The sequence below is a fragment of the Gymnoscopelus microlampas genome (genome assembly GCF_963454915.1).
Source record: "Gymnoscopelus microlampas genome assembly, chromosome: 16".
NCBI classification, from domain to species: domain Eukaryota; kingdom Metazoa; phylum Chordata; class Actinopteri; order Myctophiformes; family Myctophidae; genus Gymnoscopelus; species Gymnoscopelus microlampas.
This window is the reverse complement of record NC_139953.1, coordinates 20,933,357-20,960,233: the sequence shown is the minus strand read 5'-3', so window position 1 is coordinate 20,960,233 and position 26,877 is coordinate 20,933,357. Positions and strand designations below refer to the sequence as shown.

The 26,877-nt window shown below is 42.6% G+C and overlaps 1 protein-coding gene across 1 annotated transcript in view; it reads left to right on the top strand.

The window, feature by feature from the left end:
- mettl24 (methyltransferase like 24) overlaps positions 1 to 26,877 on the top strand; it is a 55,762-nt gene that overhangs the window by 6,222 nt on the left and 22,663 nt on the right. Inside the window, exon 2 of the mRNA XM_084082416.1 lies at positions 12,577 to 12,675. Within this exon, the coding sequence (XP_083938542.1) occupies positions 12,577 to 12,675 (99 nt within the window). The remainder of the gene's footprint in view (positions 1 to 12,576; positions 12,676 to 26,877) is intronic.

Genomic DNA, 26,877 nt, shown 5'->3' with positions numbered 1-26,877 from the left:
CACACACACACACACACACACACACACACGCACACACGCACACACGCACACATGCACACACACACGCACACACACACACGTCCTGTTAACTTGTAGATCGTCTATTTTCACTATTCTTTTAAACCTCAATTTAGTCGATTATAAAAAATAAAAGAAATCTCCAAAAATTATAATGTTTTCATGTTGATTTGTCGATTAGAAATAAAAACAAAATGTAAAACAACCTACATGAGTAAGATCAAGTCAGTTGTTGGTTCTAAATGTCGTATTGATATATTTTCTGTTAATTGTCCAGGCCTACTCATTTGTACAAACCACTCACTGAACACTGTCAATACATGAAATGTTAACAAATGTTCAAATGATGATCAATGCATACCTTAATGAACAAGCAAAATACAGGCTAAATGTAAATGGATGAACCCTCCATTGCTCTTATCCCATCTCCATCCCTCTAAGTACACAGCAAAACCCTTCAGTGTTAATTTACCTCTGAAGAGTGTACAAATGGAACCAAATTGACCTGCAGGTCCATTCGCACAGTCTTTAGAGTTAAGTCTGCACTGAGGATTTTACTGTGTTTGTGTCATATGGTGTTCTTCACGCGCCCTCTGTTCCTCTCAACTTAAAATCAAACACAGAGCCCATATCTCGGAGGCTTTCCAGGAAATCGGGCGTGCGCACGCACGCACGCACGCACAGGCCAGGGAAGCAATACAACACACACACACACACACACACACACACACACACACACACACACACACACACACACACACACACACACACACACACACACACACACACACACACACACACACACACACACACACACACTTAGTAGTACACTAACTACATGGCCTGGTGGCGGTGACACCCCCCCATCTGTCTGGGCAGTACACAGCCAAGAAGGAGCCACTCCAGCACAAGGCAACATGTCAGCGTTGAGTCCTCTTTCAAGGTCTAACTCCTCTTGGCTCGGATGTGCCTTTCTCTCTCTTTCACATATCACACACTCGCTCGCCCACACTTTACTATACTTGTGAGGACATCAACATTTTAGGACTGCAATTTTATGAATGACGTTTTTATAAACGTTTTGCCATTTTTAAGCCTAGCCCTACAGCCTGAAAATAGGCGATCTACAAGCAAAGCATACATCAGGCATTATTTCAACCCTTACCCCAACACTGGCCTCTAACTGTCTATTCCTATAACCCCAACCTTTTCCTAATTGTAAGCCCAACTCAAAAAATCATTTGTAAGACCAGGAAAATTGTCCTCACAATGTCATGTCTGTTTCTCAAGTTCTCTCAAATATTACAAGTATAGTAAACACACACACACGCACGCACGCATGCACGCACACAGTCATTTCTGGGGTTCAGCTAATAAGAACATCCATGTATGTGATTTGTGGATGTGTCAATCCATGGATGGCTGAATGAGGAGAAGTTATGTTGATGCCCATGAAAGAAAACTGGGTTTCCAAGGCAACAGCCAATTCAAGAGAGGTTTAATGACATACTGAACCATGATATAACAACCCTGCCTGTTAGAGCACAGCAACACACAAAATACTGGACTTTATTGGAGTGTGCGTGTGTGTGTGTGTGTGTGTGTGTGTGTGTGTGTGTGTGTGTGTGTGTGTGTGCGCGCGCGCGCGCGCACACATGTACACTCGTATCACTATACTTGTGACGGCCAAACGTCCCTATAAGTATAGTAGAATGTGAGAAACAATCTAGGCTATGTTATAAGACATTCCACAGTCATGGAGAAGCTACAGAGTATGGAGATATGTACGTCCTCAAGTTCCAGTGACTTAATATGCATATCGGGTATGTATTGTACAGAGAGAGTTCACATATGACTAGCTTAAACTTTACTTTTGGTGGCAACATGAATGTGCTACATTGCATACTGATGTACCGCGCAAGACAAGGACCCCTCAAACACGTGCAAGTCAGCAATCAGGACGAGCATATAGCTCATAATTACTGCAACGCGCCGGCTGTGTATTCAGCGTTCAGTTCATCTCCACGTGAGAGCCCCGCTTAAACACTGAGTGAGATGTGTCCTTGCCGGTTTCACGGTCCTAATGAAAAAGCTTTCACACGTCTCATATATAGAGCAGCTCATCTGGTGACTCATTGCAAATAAACAGACGCCTGTCACGCGGCTAATGTGAAACATAAAGCCCGGTTTACACTTTGCCGCGTGTCTGTGTCGCGTGCAGAAAACAGCAGACATGCAAGCTCACAACGCGTCGCGGACGCGACGCGTTGTGAGCTTGCATGTCTGCTGTTTTTTTCTGCCACGCGACACTGTAGCACGACAGAGCATAAATTAGGCAAAAGCCTGCAGGGATTAGATATGACAAAGCCTCAGTATGTGGGATATAGGGGGGAAAAGGAGAGGGGGGTCCCATAGATTTGGACATTGTGTACGTGTGTGTGTGTGTGTGTGTGTGTGTGTGTGTGTGTGTGTGTGTGTGTGTGTGTGTGTGTGTGTGTGTGTGTGTGTGTGTGTGTGTGTGTGTGTGTGTGTGGAAGGGGAATAGGAGGGGGGGTTTGCTAAATGAGAACCACCTGTGAAAACAGGGACAGCACAGTAAAATCCTGTGTTTCTTTAAGAGTGTGTGCAAATGTAACCAAATGGTTACATTTGTGAACTCTCTGAGTTACACATGGATACATTATAGCACTGAGGATTTTACTGTGTGTGTATGTCATGTGGAACAGCACAGCTTTGTAGAGGCTTGAGGGATACAACTCACAGATAAACTTTGATTCGTTAGAGCAGCGATCCCCAACCTGTGGGCTGTAGGGCCAGTAACGGAAATACAATTTCTATTCCTTTTAGGCTATTGATTTATCCATTATTGATCATACATTTAGTATTCATCTTACATCTCACAGTTATATTAATATATGACTGTATGCTGATGTGTCTGAATGTAATGTCCCATGGGAAGTAAATGAGTCTGGTTCATTATGTCTTACTTAAGTACATATAGTGCTTGGCAACGTGTCGTCACCACGGGGGGGGGCATGGCATAGTAGCTGCAGACATATTGGTGGGAGTCAATGTTAAGTCAAGCTGTTTATGACCCACCAAGATGTCCGCCGCCACCAAATGACACTTGTTGACGCCCCCCTTTAGGATTTTTGCTACGCACTATTAAGCAGCAGGCTCATACAGCAAGGTCAAGTAGCTATTCCTCTGTAGGCAAGCTTCAGACCCAGACAGCAAGACGACAAGTTATAAGGTTTTATGAACTCAAGGAGACTGTTTCTCATATCAGGCGTCAGTATTAGCTGGCTAGGGCAGTGACTATGGCCTAGGCATATAGTACATAGCAGTGGCCGTGGGCCTTCCATTCTGACCACTAAGTGGTCAGATTGGTGGGCCGCAGATTTTCAAGTGGGCCCTGATACACAGCGCTGTTGTAGAGGCTTGAGGGATGAAGTACAATTCACAGATCCACTTTGATTCGTGCGCGAGGGACTTAAAATGCTGCTGTCGTGGTGGAGTGAGAATGTTCTTTCTTTTCAGAGTTAAATGAACACATTGGATTAGCCTGTTTAGCAGAAGAATGGGAACCAACGTGCTGTAATGAATGTGTGTTGTCATGCAGGCAGGCGTGTGTGCAAGATTGGAACGTAATGAATATGACAAACATGGGCCTCAGGTCAGCTACTTGCTCAGATCAACTACTACACACACACACACACACACACACGCAGGCACACGCACATGCAGGCACCAACCCAGTCTCCAAACAAAAACGTACCCTTTTTATGTTTCTAACAACAATGCATGCACGCACGTACACACTTCAGGCACACACACGCACTAACGCACACGCTCACACACACACACACACACACACACACAAACACACACACACACAAACACACACACACACACACACACACACACACGCTGTCTCTGCTACCGCAAATATGTCCCAGATGTGGGTTTGTGAGATTGCCCTTTAAAGGAATAACATTCCTCTCTCCTCTATTCCTCACAGTCATGTTTTTACCCACACAGTGCCTCAATCTTTAAAAAAAATCCTGTCTGTTTCTCATTCTCTCACCCCCCCCTCCATTCCCTCTCTCTAGCCCTGCTTTTAAAACTAACGTCACTCTTCCTTTTAAAACCTAGCAGAAGCCTTGTCAGACTATTACCTTTATTAAATAGATCAGCTGTAATCCTGCCCTTTAATTCTGTTAGAGCCTCTCTCTCTCTCTCTCTCTCTCTCTCTTTCTCTATCTCTCTCTCTCTCTCTCTATCTCTGGCTCTAAAATGGGATTGGGACTGACTGCCGAAGTCATCCTATCAGCTGGAATAGTCAGAGAAGACGTAGCTCTACATAAAAAATGTCTATGTGATTGTCATGTCAGTAGGATACTGTACATTCGTACCATACTGTGAACACAGTCTTTTGAATTCTTAGAATAATCCATTATCATTTCTCCTTAAGGGTACTTTGAAAGTGTGCTGGTGAAAGCGGTCCCCAGCTGGTCCCTGTTCTCTGTAATCATTCTCTGTCTTCCAAAAGGCCTTTTTTTATTAACCTCTCTGCAGGAGTTTTGCAAACACAACCTCCTAATCGTCTTAACCACTTAAACCCTATGTGTACTTACATAGCTGGCCGAGGTTCCCCAGGGCACTACTATAAGGTCTGCTCCTTTTTCCCTCTACACTATTATCTCTTCGCTAAAAACAGCCGATCTACAAGCTCACAACGTGATGCATTGGATGTTCACTCCAGAATTGGTAAACTAGGGTTTAACTTCATGTGAAAACCCTCTAGACTTTTTGGGGGCTTTTATGCCTTTACTTGACAGGACAGTAGGCTGACAGGAAATGAGAGCTGGGGAGTGACATGCAGCAAAGGCCGTCGGGATCGGGGGTCGAACCCACGACATGCTGTCAAGCTACAGTGGGCCTATAGGTGCCTGGACCGCTACGCCAGCGGTCCAGGCCCCCTCTATACACTTATTTAATTGGACCTGAGTTGGCTCTGTTCTTGGACCGCCTTTTTATGTCTACACCAAATCTCTTTGCCAAAAATAAAAGCTCACCATGCATGTAGACGCTAATGTTCCCCCCCAGAATATGGATGCTTGGGTTCAAGACAAGTAGTTAATCAAGCTCCACTCATGCACGCATCTAATTTATTAGTGTAAGCGGCCTTCAAGTTAAGGTTTTAAGCTTAACTGATTGTATTTGTATTGAATAGTAATGCAAAACATTAGCGTGAGCGATGGAACTGCTCTAACAACGGTGATCATATGCTATAATCAGCCTCTCAAATGGGCAATAGAGCATGAGAGGGAGGTAAAGAAACGTGATAGGAATTAATGATCTTATGTAGGTGAAGCACTTAACAGGGAATATTCAGCACAGAATCAGCGCTGCGTATAAAGAATTGCCTCCGGGGCTATATGCCGCTCTACGCCGACAGACAAGAGTGTTTTTGAGCCAGGTTAATGGCTTTACATTTCCATAATCAGCGCATTAATTGATATAGGCTCATACATTCTATTCCATACAATTATTTTCATCTCCCGCTGTGATGTGTGGTGTACTGTAGGTAGCCAACACCATGTGAATGATTTATCTGTGAATTAATCTGCAGCAGCCATAAAGTTTTCTCATACCTCATACCATGAGTATGGGAAGGTTACTTTTGAAATGTAATCCGTTATAGATAAAATTATGTAACTTTTATTAGATTAAGATTTTAAAATATGATAGGCCTAGCCCTAGAATATGGAAATGTCTTAGATTTTACAATTATGGTGCTTTTTACTTTTTTCAAGAGTAACCCTCTGTCAACACCAACATGTTATTATTAACCGTAAGTTCATTACAACATTCTCTTTGTAATTGTAACTGATTACAGTTACATTCATTATTTAATTATGTAACTCTGTTACATGTAATCCATTGCTTCCCTACGCTGACCTGTATGTGCTTTTCTCACAGAATAGAGAGCCAGCCCACTGAGGAAGTACAAAGGGAGTTTTAGCCCATTTTATTTCATACCCAAGCTTTTTTGGATGAAAAGGTCAGCAAAAGAAAAGTAGAACATATCCAAAAAAGAGCCCCAAGTGAAGAAAATACTCTCAGTGGTGTCAAGAAAACACTCTGCGTGATGTTAAACTCAGTGTTTTGACATTTTCACTGTGCTGTGCTTTCTGTGAACAGCGTGTGGACTCAGTTGAACTGACCCCGACGTCTGACACCAGCAGTCCTGGCAACTTGACCATTAGACGGGGCTGACTTGGCAGTTCTCTGACTGTTGCCTTATGGTCTCCAAAATGGGCAGACAAGTGTAGCTTCAGCTACATTGGATAGAGTGATAATGTGTTTCAGTCTTACAATACACTACATGCGCTCAAATCATTAGGCCTATATATCATTGTACACTGTACAGTCCTTTACAGGTCCTTAGTTGGTTCATTTGTGCGGTTACATTTTACACTTGTCACTTGTACAAAATGTCTTGTAATCCTACGTTTTTTGAAAACACTTATGTTTCCAAAATTATATGTATTTGGCCGCGGACCCCATCTCAAAATATTTTGTTCCAGGGACCCCCAGAAGCAAAGATTTCAGTTAAAAATGTTTGCTTTAAAAGTATATATATTCATTTGCACACATTTTCTCGATTTTTCAAAAATATATATATAATATATATAATATAAAATAATGCTTTTTAGCTCAAATCAAAAAGTGACACAGATGCGTTCCAGGTCTTAAAGGGTTAAATGAACATTCCAGTTTTTACTGTGCATTTCTCTTATACATTTCCATTTGTTTATGTTATCACTGCTATAGCTCTCCTACGTCTTGTTTTTGCCTTGAACTATGCTGTACTTCCAGCATGATTATTGTGCATTCCTCCATCTGACTGTATAAATTCTGCCCCTCCTCGCCTGTCTATTTGTTTGAGCCAGCCATTTCCTGTTTGCTCACAGGCGTTATTTATGCTCGGTCCTGGCCGCTCTCACATCACACAGCTCTCACAGCCTAGCTAAAGGGCAGAGCTCAGTTATCACACTACACCCTGCATCACCTTTCCATTTCTTTGTCTTGGCTTGACTCATGTGGGTCATGCGGTAAGCCCCCAGAGCATGAGTTAAAGTGAGGAATAGGCCTTTCCTCCCCTCTCCCCCCTTTTCTCCCAGTTTAGTCATTATGCCAATTCCCCTTTGTACTGTAGTCCCCTGTCACTGCTGCACCCTACTGGTTTATTTGTTAAGGAGGGTGTACACAAGCGTGTTTCCTCCGATACATATGATGCCGTCCTCGCCAGCGCGGTTCTTTTCACCTGACAGTGAGGAGTTTCACCGTGAGAATGTAGCCCATGTGAAGTAACACGATCTCAGTTCCGCACCCCACTGAACAAGCGCCCTGATCAACCTGTTCAGAGATCGCCCGCCCGGGGGCTGCCCATTAGTGCGACGGGCCATTATTTCGACGTCCCAATAATCTGCATTTTATTAGGTTAGTGTGAGGTTAGGGTTAAGGTTAGGCTTAGTTATAATGCACGCCATCAGACCAATGATACTTCATAACAATGGGCCGTCAGAGTAATGGCATGGCACACGCCCTCCCAGCCTGGACCCATTCAAAGGTGTGTTTAAAGAAGAGTGTTTGAAGGTCAAATTACATACAGTCGGACAGTGAGAATGTTAGAATTACACATCACTAAATCAATCCACCAAACTAAAGCCTGATTTATACTTGCGCCAGAGTGAGTCACGCACCGACAATAGCTGATACATTCAACAATTACTTGTCTCCATAAATCAATTCATCCAACCGACCAACCAACCAACCAACCGACCACCCAGCAGTATTTCCTTCTGTTCATCCTTCCATTTCGCCATCCGTTCATACTGTATGCACGCACAGCAGGCACCATGTGGTTTATTGTGTGTTATTAAAACCACTAACCTTCACTGCTCCAGAGGTGTTGATGACTTGTTACTGCATGGCTGATCACAAGGCCTAACACTAATCTCATCACTACTTAGCAGGGAAGCACTTATACGGTGTACACACACACACAAACACACACAAACACGCATGCAAACGTGCGCGTGCACACACGCACGCACGCACGCACGCACGGAAAAAAAAAGATTACGTTGTTTGACAGAACTCCTTAAGGGCCTGCTTCCTGGGTTTGACTAAAAATCTGTAGTGCCGATAAACGTCTTGTTCATTTTTCATTAAATAAGTTCTTGTTGACAGATAATGAGAAGAATAATTACACCATGCAGGACACTGCAGCCCTGCAGGCCTGTGGACTTTGGAGGAATACCTTTGTGGTTCCAGGAATTCTACAGACTCCAGGCCCACACTGTTCTCCGAGAGGTCCCTGCTGCTGCTGCAGCCAGGATGCATTGGCACCCCCCACAACCCCGACCACACCACCCCTGGGATTCTAGTCTATATTCCCATATCTTTTCTATCATTCTGCGTGTGTGTGCGTGTGCGTGTGCGTGTGTGTGTGTGTGTACCTCCCTCTCTCGGGCAAAACGCTCCACCAACCAACCCCAAGCGAGTCCATTGTCCCAGATATCTAGCCTGTGAAAGGCTTTCCTGTCTCAACCTGTACCGGGCTGATGAGGCCTGACAGGTGAGCCTAAAGGAGGGGCAGAGAAGAGATGGAAGATAGAAGTGGTAGGTCAGAACCAGTGAGCATAACATTAACAAGATGGATGTATGTTTGCCTTATTGTAAACAGCAGTCAGCCAAACAGACTGTAAAAGTCACTTCTATATTCTAACATTCTATTTTATGTGTTGTTTCAACTTAAGCTGAAACACAAGGTTAGTGAGGGAACAGAACAAAGACGTCTCCCCGCACATGACGAGTTCAGAATAGAGAGATGGATAAGGTCACAACCCTTACTGCTCATTAAAATATGCTCACTTGTGCAACCCCGAAAAGAAAGGAATGACAATTAGCAGTGCTGTGTCCACACTGGTAACCTCTGTTACCGGTACACTATGCACCATCAGCAATCTGTCTCTTATCTTAGATTAGTCACAAACATTAAAAGTGCATTGTTTTTAACCGGTAACATGTTGAACTGTGATCAAAACTGAGAACTGTGAAAGTGCCGATTTTTTCCTTCATCTCTGGTCTGCCTGATCAGATCAGAAGACAGTGATCTAAAGAGAGGCAGTGATAGTGCTTGTGCTTGTGATTGTGTGCGTGTGTGTGTGTGTGTGTGTGTGTGGGTGGGGGCGGTGTTAAAATTAATCCGAAAAACAAATTGAGGTCCACATATCCATCAAGGTTTTGGTTCTGCAGGATAATTACGTCGATCACACATCATTATCGCAATCACTGCAAGCTGAGAGACTAGAGTCGAGCGAAAAATAGAGACACCGAGCCAAGGCGAGGTGAGCGAGAGAGGGGGAATAAGAAAAAGAGGGCAACAGAGGGATGCTGCGTTGGCGGACGAATGAACAAAGAGACAAGGAGGGAGAGTTTCCAACAGAGAGATGAGAAGGGAGAGTTCCAACAGAGAGATGAGAGGGGAGAGTTCCAACAGAGAGATGAGAAGGGAGAGTTCCAACAGGGCGATGAGGAGGGAGAGTCGAAGCAATGACAGGCATTCAAATATTTTGACACACAGCGAATCAACCGATTAAGGGCAACAATTCCACACAATGTGCAGGGAGCCATCATCTAGCTGCACAGCCATTAGGCACACAGCTGATCCACTGAGCTGGTTGGCCAATGTCAAGCATCACTGCAAACAGGAAATACAACACGCGGTTGAGCCGACCGATGCCAGATTTTTGGTTCCAATGCCGACCCTGATTTTAGTCCTAGATACCACCGATTGCCGATGATCAGTGTCTTATATTAAAATTGCCTAATGGGTGGACGCCACAAACGTAACATCTGGACCTGCGATTGCTCTGATCTGCACCGAACTTGGCACAAACACTGTTCATGGGTCTGGTATGGACGCCAGGTTGAAAGTGTTTAAACATTGGAACACATCGGCTGCATAATTGCCAATACCGGTAAAAAAGTTAAATAATGGCTGATATATATCGTTCTGGATCTATATGGTCCTGTCATACAGAAGGTATACAGGGTGGAATCTGCACACGTATGAGTGTGTAATTGTGCACACATGTGGAAAAATTGTCAATGCATGGTTCTGTGTATGTGCACACGTGAGAGAGAGAGAGAGAGAGAGAGAGAGAGAGAGAGAGAAAGAGACCACTCTGCAAACACGTCACGCTGACACGTTAGACAGATGAAAATGTCAAAGTGGTGACTTATAAGCAACCTGAAGGTCTCCTGCAATGCAGGCAGAAATGTAAAAAAAAAAAAAACACCTCCAAGCTGACAGCGAATGCCTCATTCCCTCTCGCCCTTTAACTGGCAACACTGTGACTGCTTGGAAACACTGGATCAAGGCCAGTTTGCCCTGTTGTTTACTCTTTAATGGAGGCCACAAGGTATAGATTGTAAATGAAAGTGTTTTTGCCGTGGGAAGCCATTATATTGTACCTGTCAACAAACACAAAGCTGGAAATTGGGGCCACGAGCAGAGGAGCGAGAGAGAAGAGACTGAGAAGCGACAGACAGGGAGATAGAGAGAGAAGTTGACATCACCTCATACCCTTTACACGCTGTTTGTCAGATGTGCCCAGAGCAGGGAACACACCCATACATGATGATGATAGCCAAGCCAAAGAATGATCCAGATTCTGTAACCATGGGAAACGGAAAATAAACAAAAATCCATAAGCACATTGGCAAGGAAAGCACTGTCAGAAGCCAGGCAACACATTAAATCACACATAGCCTGCTGATTTATATACATGTTGTTAATGAACATTTGGCCGTAGTGGTTGACATGAGAAATGAGGATGCAACAACACTTTGTCTACCATATATCACACATCTGCAGCTCTATCTCTGTCTCGATGTCCATCAATCTATCTCTGCTTCGTTGTTTCCGTCCCTTTCGTTCTCTCTCATGTTGCTCTAATCATAAACAGACACATTCCTGTAGAAATGAACCAGGCCATGAGGACTGGCTGCCAGGTTTTAGGAATGTGACACGGCGGCACTTCATAAGGCTCTACTAGTTTACTGTAGTGTGCCGACTGGGCCACCGATCATGAGTGTTTCTGTTAGTTTCCACTTCTTAGTGAAATAATTAGACATCCAAGTAAGTAAGTAAATAGGTCAGAGTGGCTTAATGTATGTAATATATGTGTGTGTGCGTGCGTGCGTGTGTGTGAGAACATTTGTATGTATTTACAGTATATAAGTATTGTTGTGATTTCGGTTGACCAACAAATGGTTCCTAAGAGTCTCCATCTATAAAGGGAAGGTGAAGGTTTCTGTTGAGACACACACACGCGGAGAACCAGTTGACACCAGGCAGTATCACATGACAAGCTCTCAAGTTTAATACACACATAGAGAATGCAGTATTGTACAGTGGACACATGACGTGACCAGAAGATATGGAACATGGACAAGAACAGAATGGCTAGGAACAGAACATACATCTTGTATCATTGTGCACAGACGTCAGTATCTCTGATAAAGTACTTGATGGTCATCGTATCACAGATATCAATATGCTTACGTAGATGCAAATGTGTGTGCTGGGTCAAGCAGATGAAGTCATAAATCATGACAAGTATTTATATGTATTTATTTATATATGAGTGCATTGTGTACACAGAGTCTATGTATACAATGTCTATTTTGGGACGGTGTGTCCTCTGTTAGATTATATTGTGGTGTTGTATTGTGTTGTTTTAAGGCAGAGAGAGCCAGAGAGTATTTCATTGTATTATAATGACAATGGTTGACAATTTGACAGGCGTGTAATAGGTGCCAAGTGGGCAATATCTAAATGCATAACAAACAAAAGAACAAAACTATTAGTTGTCTATACTAGAAAAGTCACAGTAATAGAAGAAAATTATATAGTCAATAGTATAAGTACTGTATTAATAATAAATAAGTGAAAGAATCAATAAAGGCATTTGCCATAAAATATGGTGCTGTCTGATGCAGATCATTGAGGATACACACACACACACACACACACCTACAGTACGACTGAGATAGGCCTGGCAGAACCATCAATATAAGACAAACTGCAGCCTGGGACGTCAGGCTGCACATGACCTAGATTTCAGATTGAAGGATCACTTACACGGACACGACACACACTCATATACCTGTCACTCACACAAACACGGGAGATGAAACACGCTGATGAAATATGGCAAGGTGCTACAGGTGTAGGTGCAAGATAAGACTTGGCTATTGTCCCCTTCGGCCACAGGGGGTAGACAAGGGCAATTTAAGTGCCTTGTCTAATTCTTAACTAGTATTAAAATGGTTATATCTAAACCCTAAAAGCCATTTCTAACTCAGAGAGACAAATGTAACCAAATGTAAGCCGTAACGATCACTCACAGAGTTAGATTAACACTGAGGATTTTATTACTGTATGTGTTTATTGGGTATTTCTGTGTTCCTCTGTAGTCTTCTCGCTGGCACATAGACTTGGAGCCATGGGCCAGTGACAGCCATTCTCTGGAGGATGAAGCTAGAAGATTCCTCACCTACATTACCACACCACAGGTGAGTCACTGTTCTTAAAATTGCAATTACAATTTAGCCATTTAGCATACGCTCTTATCCAGAGCAACTTACAATAAGCAAGGTCATAATCACATACATAGAATGTAGAGAAGCTAGGATCCCAGGTTAACCAGGAACCTAACGTCTTAACCACATTAACTCTTGTGTCCCTATATTTTGGGCGAAAAATGTCAAAAATTGTCCAAAACAGCAGTTAAATGGTTAATGCTTTCTCACTGCCATGGGGTAGAGCAACTTCACTGATGTGTGTGTCTATGTACAAAACGAAAGGAAAGTAGAAGAGGAGAATTTGCGCCTCTCCTTCCAGATTGTAATTTTTGCTGCCAGAACTTTCAACCTACAAGCTGCCATTTGTCCCGAGTCATAAAATTCCAACACATCCCAACACTCACAACTAGACCACGTGCTCTGCAGCCCTTAATGTGCTGCTTTCCTTCTTATGTTGTTTCTGATTACATCTTCTCTATGGTGCTGCAAGCTGAATTTACAATTAGGGAAAATAAATTTGAATTTGAATGGATTCTTTGTTGCTTTAACCAACCATCAATAAAGACACAATAGGGGTTCCTGGTGGCTCGAACAGTCAGTGCACTTACCACATACTCCTAGTGAGTTAGTGCACTTACCACATACTCCTAGTGAGTTAGTGCACTTACCACATACTCCTAGTGAGTTAGTGCACTTACCACATACTCCTAGTGAGTTAGTGCACTTACCACATACTCCTAGTGAGTTAGTGCACTTACCACATACTCCTAGTGAGTAGCGAGGACACCAGTGTTGATTTTGTCGACTAAAACTATGACGAAAAAATGCTGCGACGCGTTGTGAGCTTGTAGATCTGCTATTTTCAGAGTGCAACAAAGTGTAAAATCAGCCATTATGACGCCATCAAGGCACCACCAAAATACATTTCAGTCGACTAAATCAACTGCAGATTTAGTCGTCTATAATCTTATGATATTTAGTCGACTAAAACTAGACAAAAACTAAAACATTTCAGATGACTAAAATATGACTAAAACTAAATTGAATTTTATTCAAAAGACTATGACTAAAACTAAATCAAAATTTGCTGTCAAAATCAACACTGGAGGACACAGGACCGAATTAGACTCCTTGTTTTTTGTCTCGTGTGTCTGCCTTCGGTTTCCTGTCTCTCTACATTCTCCTATCTAATAAAGCAATGAAAATACCACAACAATAAATACATAGATATATAAAGTGAGATTGAAGTTGAATGGGCTTATATAGGAGGAGGGGGGGGGGGTCTGATCTAATGAATATCAAATATCAAAATATTGAATCAGGCAAACTACCTGTAGGCGTTCAAACCCCAGAAGTGTATTAAAGTGAAATACCCCATTAAGTGCAGGGAGATGTAACTGTATGTTTCTGTAATTACATCCGGAATTGAAGCAAGGCTGTATCAACCCATGACCATAAGCCACACTGGGAGCACAGGAAAACCTCTTCACATGCAGCTCTCCCCGCCAATGTTTTTCCCGCCTGTGATATGGCACGCACATAATTCATTATTCTATTGATTACCATAGAGATGGAATTCCAAGCCCCCTATGTTCATACTTAATCAATGAGATGTTCCGCTTTGTTTGTTTGTTTACGCCAGCGTTAAATAACTACAAATCGATTAAGATATTTAGTGTCTCAGTAGAAAGATGAAGTAGCCGGGAAAGGCCCGGGAAGTCTGCCGACCTTCTCGGCTGTTGTCAAGGTTACGCAACGACACGCAGAGGCAGTTTTTAGTTTCAGCCTCCAAAATGAGCTACGACTTTTTCAGTTTGCATGCATCACATTTTTATTGCACTAAACTCAGGTTGGCAGTAAACAGAAACTTAGCAATTCCCTTACTCACTCTTGGCAGAATACCACCTCCTCCCCATATGGCTATTGGTTCTGTATTTTTCACAAAGCAGCTCCCAATGAATTAGTCACAATTGTGTGTGTGTTCATGCGTTCAGGCGAAAATCAAAGAGGGGAGGGGCAGATAGGGGAATATAGGGAGTGAATGTGGCAGAAATACAGAGTAAGAAAGGAAAAGAGAAGGAAAAGACAAAGGGAGAAAGTGATTGTGTGCTTTTATGTGTGTGTGTGTGTGTGTGTGTGTGTGTGTGTGTGTGTGTGTGTGTGTGTGTGTGTGTGTGTGTGTGTGTGTGTCTGTGTGTGCGCATGCGTGTATGTGTGTGCGTGCATGCCTGTGAGAGAGAAAGAGGAGTCTGTTGAAGGGAGCTGTCATTCATAAGCAGTGACAGACAGCACAGAGAGAGCTGGTGTGCGATAACAGCACCCTCAGCCTTAATGCTGCCTGACACAGTGCCTGGTGAAGCTCCGACTCCGGGAGATGGCCTGTAACACGACTGTCAAATCAAGAACACTAAAGTGCAATATGAAGCCACAGGAAAGCATGCTGCACATATGCTAATGATATGAATCATTGGCCTTCTTCTGCACTGCTTAAACCACTGGCAACCCGTTCGTGTGTGATATGCAAGCCGAATATAAAGTTGCATTAGGCTACTTACCTAAACAATAGTGGACTGTTCATCAAGACCTAATCATGCACGTACGATGAAGGCTGATTACAGTCATCACCGGCGGTCACGGCAGTTCAGTGCTGTTGTCGATGCTGCAGAAGTGAAGAGGCAATGTAATTAAGACGGCATCTTCTTAAATGAGAGGACAAGGATTTACGCAGAGCAGTGGTGTGCAGAGAAATGTTTACGCATGAATTGTGCCACTGTCCGCCAAACAAGCACGCAGGCGCTCACGTGCACACACACACACACACACACACACACACACACACACACACACACACACACACACACACACACACACACACACACACACACACACACACACACACACACACACAGCTTTACATTTACCCTGGTGTTCGTATCGTGGTTAACAAGAAGCCAGTGAAAACAGGATAAAATTGGAGTGATACATTTGTTGCAGCAATACACTACAGTGATCATATTATTTGCTGTTGGACTCTGATACATCAGCAACTGCAGCACATGGATTGAATTCACTGTAGGTTTTTGACATACGAATATGTGAGGAAAGTATTGCAGTATAGGCTTGAGTCAACATGCATGGCTTTCATTTTTTTTACAAGGGCATTTAAAACCACAATGAAATAGGCCTGTTGCCAGCAACTGCAAAAGCTATATCACAATATTTGATTTATGTTAGTTTATGTTTATGTTAGTTTTCACCATCCACTAGGCTTCAGGGCAGACTGGTAGATATGAACGGAGGTCAGGTGACCTGGTCAGGTTAGATTTGGCCACTGCAGGTGCATGAGACTGAATCAGCAAACTATGAGTTATACTACTAGCCTTGACAATCGGCAAACCATAAATTAGATTTACGGCACAAGAACCAAAGGACAGGGGTATATAGAGAGCAGTATGTCTCCATCTCCTCCTACTCACAGTCTCACATACTCTTTCTTGCGTTCATTCTCTTGCCCACTCACTTCGGACGCTGACAGCAGTAACTTTGGCAGTGCCGACTTATCAGCCCCAGCTGGACAACTTCATGAAACCTCCCTATGCTGTAATTCAACCGTCAACGTCAGACACAAACTACCCCTTGCCTTGCCTTGGTTACATAGAGTGATACTTCTATCCAGTGGTGGAAAGCAACTAAGTACATTTACTTAAGTACTGTACTTAAGTGCAATTTTGAGGTATTTGTACTTTACTTGAGTATTTCTAATTTCCAAAACTTTTACTTCTACTCCACTACATCTCAGAGGCAAATGTTTTACTTTTACTCCACTACAATTATTTGAAATGTTTAGTTACTTCTTGGATTATTATTACAAAACAAACATTAACCACCTCAGCCCTATACATTTCGGCCATTTGAAAATAGCAGATCTACAAGCTCACAATGCGTCGCGATGCGACGCATTGTGAGCTTGTAGGTCTGCTATTTTCAAAAGATGTTTATACATTTGAAAACTTGAAATGGGACATTCTGCATAATGAGTACTTTTACTTTGGGTACTTGGAAGTACATTTTGATTTCCAGACTTTTACTTGTAACAGAGTATATATTGCAGTATTGGTACTTTTACTTAAGTAAAGAATGCGAGTACTTTTTCCACCACTGCAACTATCACGTTCATTCACGTTGTCATAATAACCAACGTGAAAAAGCAACAAAACAACGCCAGTTGGTTGTCAATCACGGATGCGTCGACCCCTTGAATTTGACTCTCCAATAAAACTCTCCTCAGATCGTTAGATCTTTGTGGCTTTTGTGCATTGTCCTACGAGACAACTCCCAGCCACCTGGCACTGAAGTAAGGCAAGATTATTTGGAAATACTGTTTGACCCAGGTCCAACACACACACACACACACACACACACACACACACACACACACACACACACACACACACACACACACACACACACACACACACACACACACACACACACACACACACACACACACACACACACACACACACACACACACACACACACACACACACACACACACACAGAGAGAGCAGAGCACAGGCCATGCAGGCATTTCCCTCAAATGCTGAAACAAAGTCTGCAGCCAAATTCCTTTCAGTGCAATGATTCAGAAGTTGGCAGTCTTCTCTTGCCTTGCCTTGCCTAGCTCTATCCTTGAGCGGTGAGGGAACTTTGCTCTCTCACTCTGTGAGCATGAGCCTCGTGTATCAAGGTTGGAGAGATCATTTGTCCAAGTTTAATCCTGTCCATTCTCCATCACCGTGACAGAACAGAAAGGAGAGCAAGCGAGCCGGTGTGAGAGAGACAGCGTAAAAGAGCGTCACTCACTCCAAGCAGGATCGAACATGAATGAGTATGAGCCCAGCATGAATTTATGATTAATAGATTCCTGTACATGTATGTGACAGAGTTGATTAACACTACTACATTTGTCAAGGAGAGCTCAAGTGAAGTAGGGTTGAGCAGGGAAAGGAAATGTCAGAAATGTTGGATGAAAATGATGATGTTCCTAAAAACTACAAATACTACGTTGTAGCTGTATGCCTTCAGCAAACATTTGCCGTTTACGTCTGTTTGTCCAGACTATATATTGACGACTTTGAAGGAATTTAATGAAAATGTTTTGTGAGCTCACAGTGATCTTGACCTCTGCTCTGACCACATAATTGTAATCAGTTCAGCCGTGAGTTTGTGCCAAATTTCATGCAATTCCATCAAGGCATTCTTATGATATGTTCACAATTTTGGGACAGATGTACATGTTACAGTATGACTGAAAAAACAGTCAGATTGAAAAAGCAGTGCTCGTTTTCTTGGAGTTCACCTCCCGCGCTTCCCCACGGATTCGGTCCCTATCGGTACATAACTAGGACGGCGCTGAGTCGACTGAAGGTGACTTCGCAACGCTCGGCATGGCGACTCACTCGCCTAAGCTCGCTCAGCGGTGCCTCTTGTGGCACCTTCAGGCGGCGCGCCTTCGTCGGTGAAACCGAGTGCACTTTTTTCAATCTGACTGGTTTTCCAATCGTGCTGTGACATATATACGTACGGATGGGGGGACAGATGGACGGACGACCAAAAAAAATGCATAAAAAAGGCATAAAAATCCTTGTGGGAAATTATTTCCAGAAACTCACATTTCAGTCAACAGGGATACAAGGGATAGGGATACAATATCAAACAATAAGCAATACATTGTGTGAATTAGCAGATATAATATCACAAGTATTTGAGCCTATGCCAGACTCTGATCAATGGGTGGAGGAGACAAGCAGAGAGACCTAAGCTGAATTCCATTCCCCAAAACTCGGTCACTCGCTCACTCTCCTCGCTTCCTCCACTCGCGCCTAAGCCCCGCCCCTGCGAGGAGCCGAGGATTATTTGAGAGGACGAGTGGTCGAGCGGTTGCCCTCAAAGGATCGGACCATAGATATATATAAAGGCTAGATGGCTCAAGGGGCGGCGCAAGCGTAGCTCAACCGCGGCCATCTTGCGACGGTCACTCATAACATTATGTCTATGGTGCATATACTTTGAAATAACCATAGCGTGCTCAATTTTCATCCGATTTTCAAACGGTTTGGTGTTTTGTAAACACCAAAGATGTAGTTATGATACTGCATACTTATAATTATAATCATGTTTTTTTTTTAAATACAATAATATCATAACTACATCTTTGGTGTTTACAAAACACCAAACCGTTTGAAAATCGGATGAAAATTGAGCACGCTATGGTTATTTCAAAGTATATGCACCATAGACATAATGTTATGAGTGACCGTCCCAAGATGGCCGCCATGTGGCGACGTCGTACTCCATTGGCCAGCAGCGCGGGTGAGTCATCTAGCCTTTATATATATCTATGGATCGGACTCATAGAGTTAAAAATAATAGAGAGGGCACCGGATATCGCCTCCCGTCCACTTGCATTGAGTTGCTCACCCAGCGCGTGAAGCGAATTCACCCCTTCTTCCGGGTTGTAAAGTGTGATGGGCGTAGCCTATTTGGGGCCACTGTGATCCGTTCTGCGTCACAGAAGTGACGCGTTTTACGTCACAGAGGTGCGCGTCCCTGTGCGCAAGCGTGTGCGCAAGCTCGTGAGCCAAGCCCATTGGTCGAAACAGTTTTCGCACAGTGGCCCCATTCCGTTTAAGCTGCAGTACCTACGAATGGCCAGCATGTCCATTTCGCTTCAATGCAAGCACTGGGTTCTGGGGGCTTGATCGGACTACACTCAGCGCGTCATTTCAAAGAGACGGCAAATTCCGCGATCACTTATGACGTCTCACACAGTTGGACCAGAGCAGCAGAGGCGTGGATGAAAATATACTATGCATAGAATAATATGCAGGTATAGAATAATACAGAATATAAGAATAGACAATTCATCAATGTGGATGGATGGCCACATCGTTCTCTTTATAGTTACATTATTGTGCAAAGCCATTTATTCCTGAAATAGTGAGCGCCAGGATGAGCAAACTTACATTTATTGATTTAATCCTGACCTGTCCCTCTTATTGCTCGTACAGTCCCCAGAACCCCAGTACAAAAATGTACTCCATGAAGTGTAGATGCGTGGCAAAAAGGAAACGTCACAGCCAAGGGGCGCGCAGAACGGTGGATGCATATTTATAGCAGAAACCGGTTCACATTTAACTATAGTCGTACTCATTCAATTCTGAACCGATTCTTAAAATGTAAAATTCTCTATTTAGCTGTGAAGGGTCTTCTTTCATGTGTATCAGTCATGATTGTTTCACCAACAAACAATATTAAATATCGGCGGGTCCTTCTTCTCCATCGCGCTGTTCGCGCACCTCCCGTTTTCTTTTCTTTTTCTTCGTCCCAGAAGTTAAAAATGTTAACATAATCTTTGTCTCAGTCATTTATAGTTGTCCGTGTACTGCATTGAGGCATGCACGAATAGAAACAGCTTTTGAGACAGAAAGTGTGCACAATATTACAATGTATAATTGTATTATGCTTTATATCATTCAACAACGCAATAAAGCCAGTGGCTTGTTGCGGTCTTTTCAGTTACTTTACACTGTGTGTGTGTGTGTGTGTGTGTGTGTGTGTGTGTGTGTGTGTGTGTGTGTGTGTGTGTGTGTGTGTGTGTGTGTGTGTGTGTGTGTGAGAGATGCGCAACGAGTGAGCGGCGGCGGCGAGGGGGGGGGGGGGTGCGGCCGGTGTTTTCGGCACATGTGGAGGAGGAGGACCATGTATACGTCACGGGAGAAGGGGAAAAAAACAAAAAAAAGTGTACACGTGATGCGGAAGTCTGCCGCGGAGGAGCTGTTGAGAGTGGTCGAGCATACACTTGATGTACACTCGCTCAATGCGGAAGTGGAGAGCCTCCTCGCCGACTCCACTCGACTCCACCAAAGATTGTTAATAGCAAGATACGCAATCTCCGGTTTACTTCCCGTTTCTGCGTGACGTAGGTGGACACCTCTTTAGGAGACAGGAAGCAAGTTGGAGTCTATTGATTCCAATGGAAGAGTCAACGTGAACTCAGCTTCTGAACCATTTCTTAGCTCCATGGTTACTGAACTAAATATTGGACCCAATCGTCACAAGACACACAATATGAACGATTTTCGTACTAAAATGGCTTTTTTTTTAGTGACACAAATTAGGAGAAAATCTACTTTGTTATCGACGTTTCTCTATCGCAGCAACCCACTCTCGCGAGATTTGGGAAGATATCTGAAGGGTGATCTCGGTCCATCTGCAGTCTGACGGACGAGACATAGAGGGCTCTGTCTCTTATAATATAAGGGACAGAGCCCTTATATGTTATATTAGATTTGAACTCTACTCTGTCCCCATAAGATGCTCTAAATTGAGATTCTGAATATAGTATGTGAGATAATTATGGACATATTAAAAAATAAATAAAAAGTGTGTTCCAAGGCTCAATAATATCCTTTTCCATTATTGACCATTTCTATTCCATTCCTTTCCAATGGAATTGTCCATTCCATGTCTTGGTTGATGGGGTATGATTTGGGATCAGGTCATTCACAGCACCTGAGCAAATTAAATGCTTTTCTATATAAAGACAAGTTTGTCAGCATGCAAGTCTGTTTCAGTCAGTCACAATGCCAAAACTTTGTGCAGCAGTAGGTTGTAATAATAGAAAAAAATCTGTGTTTTCCTTCCCAAAGGAGGCTGACAGGTAAGTAATAAATTAGCTGGCCACTGTCACGTCATACTAGCTGCATATGTAGACCTGAATGAACTATGAATTCTGTTCCATGACAACAGGGGTTACACCTGAACATGCTAAACACACTATAGTCTATAGTGGTTAAATATATACATTATAAATAAAAGGCCCTGTTACAATGTGCAGAAACAGGAGCACATCTAGCATAAGACTGAATAATACATGTGTGTTTGTGGGGGTTTTCTTAAAAGCATATTTGCCAATAACAGTGCACTTTCAAACATGTAAAGCATTTATTTTCTTTAATGAAGAATGCACATGATGAGTAAAGTAAGACAGGTGACATTATGCAAGACAAAAACTTCTCCTTACCATACCATCTTATCTAATTACATAGGAGAAAGAGATGGCTGGTCAACATCAGGAGACCAGACCTGTCCATCCTCTCTCCAGATGCCCTGCGAAAAGGAGGCTATGGAGTCTGTGAGGACCACTTTGAAAAGGATATGATTGTCCAAATGGTACATTCACTATATATTCACTATATCCTACAATCATTCTGGGGGGAATGGAATAGTGCAATTTAGAATATTTAGTGTGAAGACGAGAGGTCCTCATGTGAATATTATTTTGCAGAAAGTGAGAAAACGTCTCACAGACGATGCCATCCCAACATTACATTGTGCCGATCCTCCACCATCAGCTGCTGGTAGACGTGTGCTACGTGGACTCCTCCATAGCATTGGTAGGTAACGGGTGACAGTAAAACAATTTAATCTCCTTTCTAGTATAGATTCTGTAAATGCAAGTAATAACATCAATAGATTAGGTGGAGTACAGGCTCTATCTCCATTTTTTTAGGGACCTAAGGGTTGAAGTGGGCCCGACCAATATTGGCAGCACCTGTAAAAAATACAAACGCAGAAAAAAAATCATTATACCCATGCCGTTTTATAAAGGTGAACTTGCCATCTTTACTTATTATCAGCATTATTTATTTTAAGTTGCCCCAGAGCCAATCCAGGAGCCAATACAGGAGCCAATACAGGATGAATTACTGATTGAGGTAAGGTGGTTAAATAAGTCCATTTGAAATACTAAACATTGCCATTTAATGGTGGTTACAAATGAAGAATACAATGTATAACACTTAAGATTGCTATTTTGTAAGATGGATTTCAATGCTCCTTTCTTAACAATAGCAACGGCCAGAACTCTCACTGGAAACGGAGCGAAGACTTGTGCTTGAAGAACAAGTCAACGCAGACATACAGCAGAAAAGGAGGATGAGAGCACAGCTTAATCGTGAAAAGGCCAGCAAAAAGAGACTGCAAGCCAAAGTCAAAAGCCTTAAAGCACAGTAGGCATTCCTTTACAGTAGAGCTGATGCATGTGCTTTGTGTGTTTTTATCTTTACTTTTTAGCTTAACTTTCCTCCTGTCTTTAAAAAGAAAACCTTTTTTTTCTCTCAAGGCTTTCAGCTGAAAAGGCTAAAGCCAAAAAGAAGGTCTCTGATGCCCTGAAAGCTCTTCCTCCAGTGACTGCTGAGTTCATAGACCATCAACTTAAAACACGTGGCCGAAACCAGAGAGGAAAGGCATTCCCAACATCTGTAAAACAGCTGGGTGTGAAGATTCTACATCACAGCCCCAATGCCTACAGGACACTGAGGAAGCACTTTGTCCTTCCATGCCCAACAACCCTGAGATGCTTCATAAATAGACATTTCAGCCATTTCCATGTAAGTAGTTGAAGAATGGCAAAAATATCATGACAAAATTATGTGTGTTGCAGTTCATAATAACATATCCAGTATTGCTGTGCTTTTGTTCAGCCATAACAAATCTATGAAAATGTGTCCTTCCTGCATTGACCTTCCAGATGTTTTTGTCATTCCATTACACTAACATGCTACTGCTCCTTCGTTTTATAGCCAGGTTTCCTCGATGCTGTCCTCATCCACATGGAAAAGCTAGGGAAAATTGTAAAGCCAAGTGAGCTTGCTGTTTCCCTTGTTTTTGATGAGATGGCAATAAAACAGCATGTCGACTATAATAGGGCACTAGATTGTGTAAATGGTCTCACAGCGAAAGGAGAGGTGGCTAACCAAGCCATGGTACTGATGGCTCGAGGAGTGGCCTCCAGGTGGAAGCAGGTGAGTCGATGTTAATTCTATACTGCTTAGAGAAAGTGACCACTACACATACAAGATACAGTTCATTTCACTGAAAGGGCTAATTTTATTGGAGAGACAGTATGCTGAGACTTTATGGAATGATTGTGTGTTCAGGACAAATTAATATACAGTACCCTTCATCTACTCACTGCAGGCCATAGGTTACTTCTTTGGCAAAACTGCTCTCTCTGGAGAAGAGTTGGCAGCAATATTGCCAGAGGCTGTAAGGCGCCTAACAGCAATTGGTTTCACAGTAAGTCTTTCACATATTATGTAGATACTTACATATTATGAACATACTCCACATAAATGTTACAGAGATTATGTTAACATGTACACCGTGTGTCTCACAACAGGTCATTTCAGTGGTCTGTGACCAATCTTCAACAAACATGAAGACACTGAAGTTGCTGGGAGCCAGCCTGGATTCAGCAGATGCAACAGATGTGGCACACTGTATATTGGTGGAGGGGAAAAGAATTCCACTTATATTCGATGTGCCTCATCTTGTGAAGTCAATACGCAACAACCTTAAAAAACATGGTCTGCAGGTTAGTTTCATTATCAAATACAATACATGATTCAGCTAATTCCCAGACCTGTTTATCACCTACTGTGGTATTAGTGGGAATACATGTTGGACATAAATTGAGTACATTTGAATTACCATGGTGATGTCACAAACATTCCTGGCACTGTAATGACATTGAAGTATAGTAAAGACAATCGCTAAGAACCACATGTATCACATCAACTTCCATCTTGTGTTACAGATGGGCACAAAACAAATCAAGTGGAAACACTTGGAAGACTTTTATGCTCAGGACAAGCAGAACTGTGTCCGCCTGGCTCCAAAGTTGTCCAAGAAACACATTGAATTGCCACCTTTCACCAACATGCGTGTTCGACTTGCGACTCAAGTTTTCAGTCACACTGTGGCTGCAGGTGGGGAACCGACAAACAATTTATGATGCATCTGGGTACAGATGAGTTTGAGTTTGGAACACATTCACCTGTATTACAAGATGTAATGTAATAATCAAACAATCATATAGGGATGAAGACCATGATTGATTTAAAAAGGCTACCAAATGAGGCACACGAGACAGCAGACTTCTTTGAGGACATGAACAGGTTATTTGACATACTGAATTCAAGGTACTAATTCTGACTCTATTGGAAATGGCTACTGATCATCACAAATTTGTATTGTTTGTTTTATTAATATTAGTCAATGAAGGTGAAATTTGATATCTTTATTAATCAGCAAACACAAACTTTTCAGAAGCCTCTCTCATTCCAACCCTTGGTGCCGACCCCTCCGACAAAGAGGTGATGATGAACAGATGAAGGTCCTCACGGACAGCCTTCAATGGATCTCATCTTGGACCTTCAGGTTGGTTAGAACACAATGCATGTGGTGTGATCAGAAAAAGGCAATGGACAAATGTCATTTTTCTCAATCTTTCTCATAAGATTTATCAATTGCATGTTCTGAGTAAGTATGCAGTATATTTCCATGAAATAGTCCTCAGAGTATTGGACACATCTAGATTTGTACAGTGATTGATTGACAGTATGCCATCATCATAATCATTCATCCAATAGATCACTGAGTTCTCTGTAATCTTACTATACAGGCCTGGATTCACTCCCCCTTGCCAGCGAGGTTTAATTTTGAGCATCCGAAGTGTCCTCCAAATTGTGCAACAGCTGGTGAATGAACATGGAGACATAAAATTCCTGTGCACAGCCAAGCTAAATCAGGACTGCCTCGAGGTAAGAACATAAGTAAGAATAACATTATGAATAAACATGGTAATTAATATTTTACTCTAAGCCATTTCATGTCTCCCCCACCCCCAGAATTTGTTCTCTGTGATCCGTGGCAAGGGTGGACATCGGTATAATCCCACAAGCACTGAGTTTGCTGCAGCACTCAAAAGTGCCTCTGTTGCTTGTCTGACAAACAGCATGGGAAGCAACTGTCTCATGGATAATGACGTCCCTTTATTCAGTGCTGAACAGATCAATCCACCATGGACTGACCAGTCTGATGTCTCCAACCCCCCAACAGCATCTACTTCAAAGGTGTGTATCAACACAAATCAATTGTGTATGCTGCCTGCGACGTGAGTGTTGAAGATAAATGCTCACCTTATAAGTTAGAATTTTGGCAGAATATACAGCTTCCTAGTGTAAATACAATTGACAAATTACAATTGCATTTACTGGACATACTGAAAATTCCTAATTGGCAACAGCAACATGTATTTTGTTGCACTGCACTGTTTTCACCTGGGTGCATAACATACAGATTTGTTTATGGAAGACTCCAAATATGGTGATGCATTTTGTGAACATAATTGTTATATTTGCCAAATGTGCATGTCTTCCTTGGAAAATGTGCTTCGTACACTCAATTGTTCTTTCCTGGTCAAGTAAAGAAATTAATGCATTTAAAAACAAATCACCTAACTCTATTTTCTGTCCATTCAGACAATTTAAATTCATCAAGTTGTTTCAACTTGTGCTTATGTTACAGTATGTTCCAGAGTGTGAAGACCTGACAGCGGTGACTGTTGAGACTGTAGCCTCAGACTGCATCAAAAATGAAGTGCTAACGTACATTTCTGGATGGCTGGTCAGACAGGTGCAGCAAGACCCACTTCTCTTGTCCTGCTGCAAATGTGAGGAGCTGCTTGTTCATTTCGATGACAGTGACCACAACTACTGTGCAACCTCTGGTGACTCCAATTCTTTTCTGAAGAGGAAAAGATACACACATGAGTCAAACTTGATAGAACCATCCAAACTGTTCAAGGAAACAATTTTGAAAATGGAGTCCAGGGTAACCGAAGCGTTTAAATTTCACTGGAAGGAGAGCGGTCTCTTCAGCGCTCTGAGGCAAGAACTAAGAGACTCTGATGTTTTCTGCGGCCTCACAAATGCACACCCAGAGCATGCCTTTGCTCTGCAAGAAAAAGTTGCAGAGAAATTTATTATGTGCAAGATAGGAGCAGAGTTGCGCCAAATTAACGTTTCCCTGAAGGAAGAGGGAACACGAGCTAAGAGGAAACTTAAATGTTTCACTGGTTCAGACAAATGAACGATTTAAGTTGTGTTTGTATATTGATTTCTTTATTTTATTTCAGTACCATCACTATGAGTTAGAGTTTATTTAGGATCCCTATTAGCTGTTACACCTGACAACAGCGATTCTATGTTATAGCTGAGCTTGCAGATCTGCTATTTCCAAATGATTTGTATGGATTTTGATTTCCAAACTTGTGAAATGGCA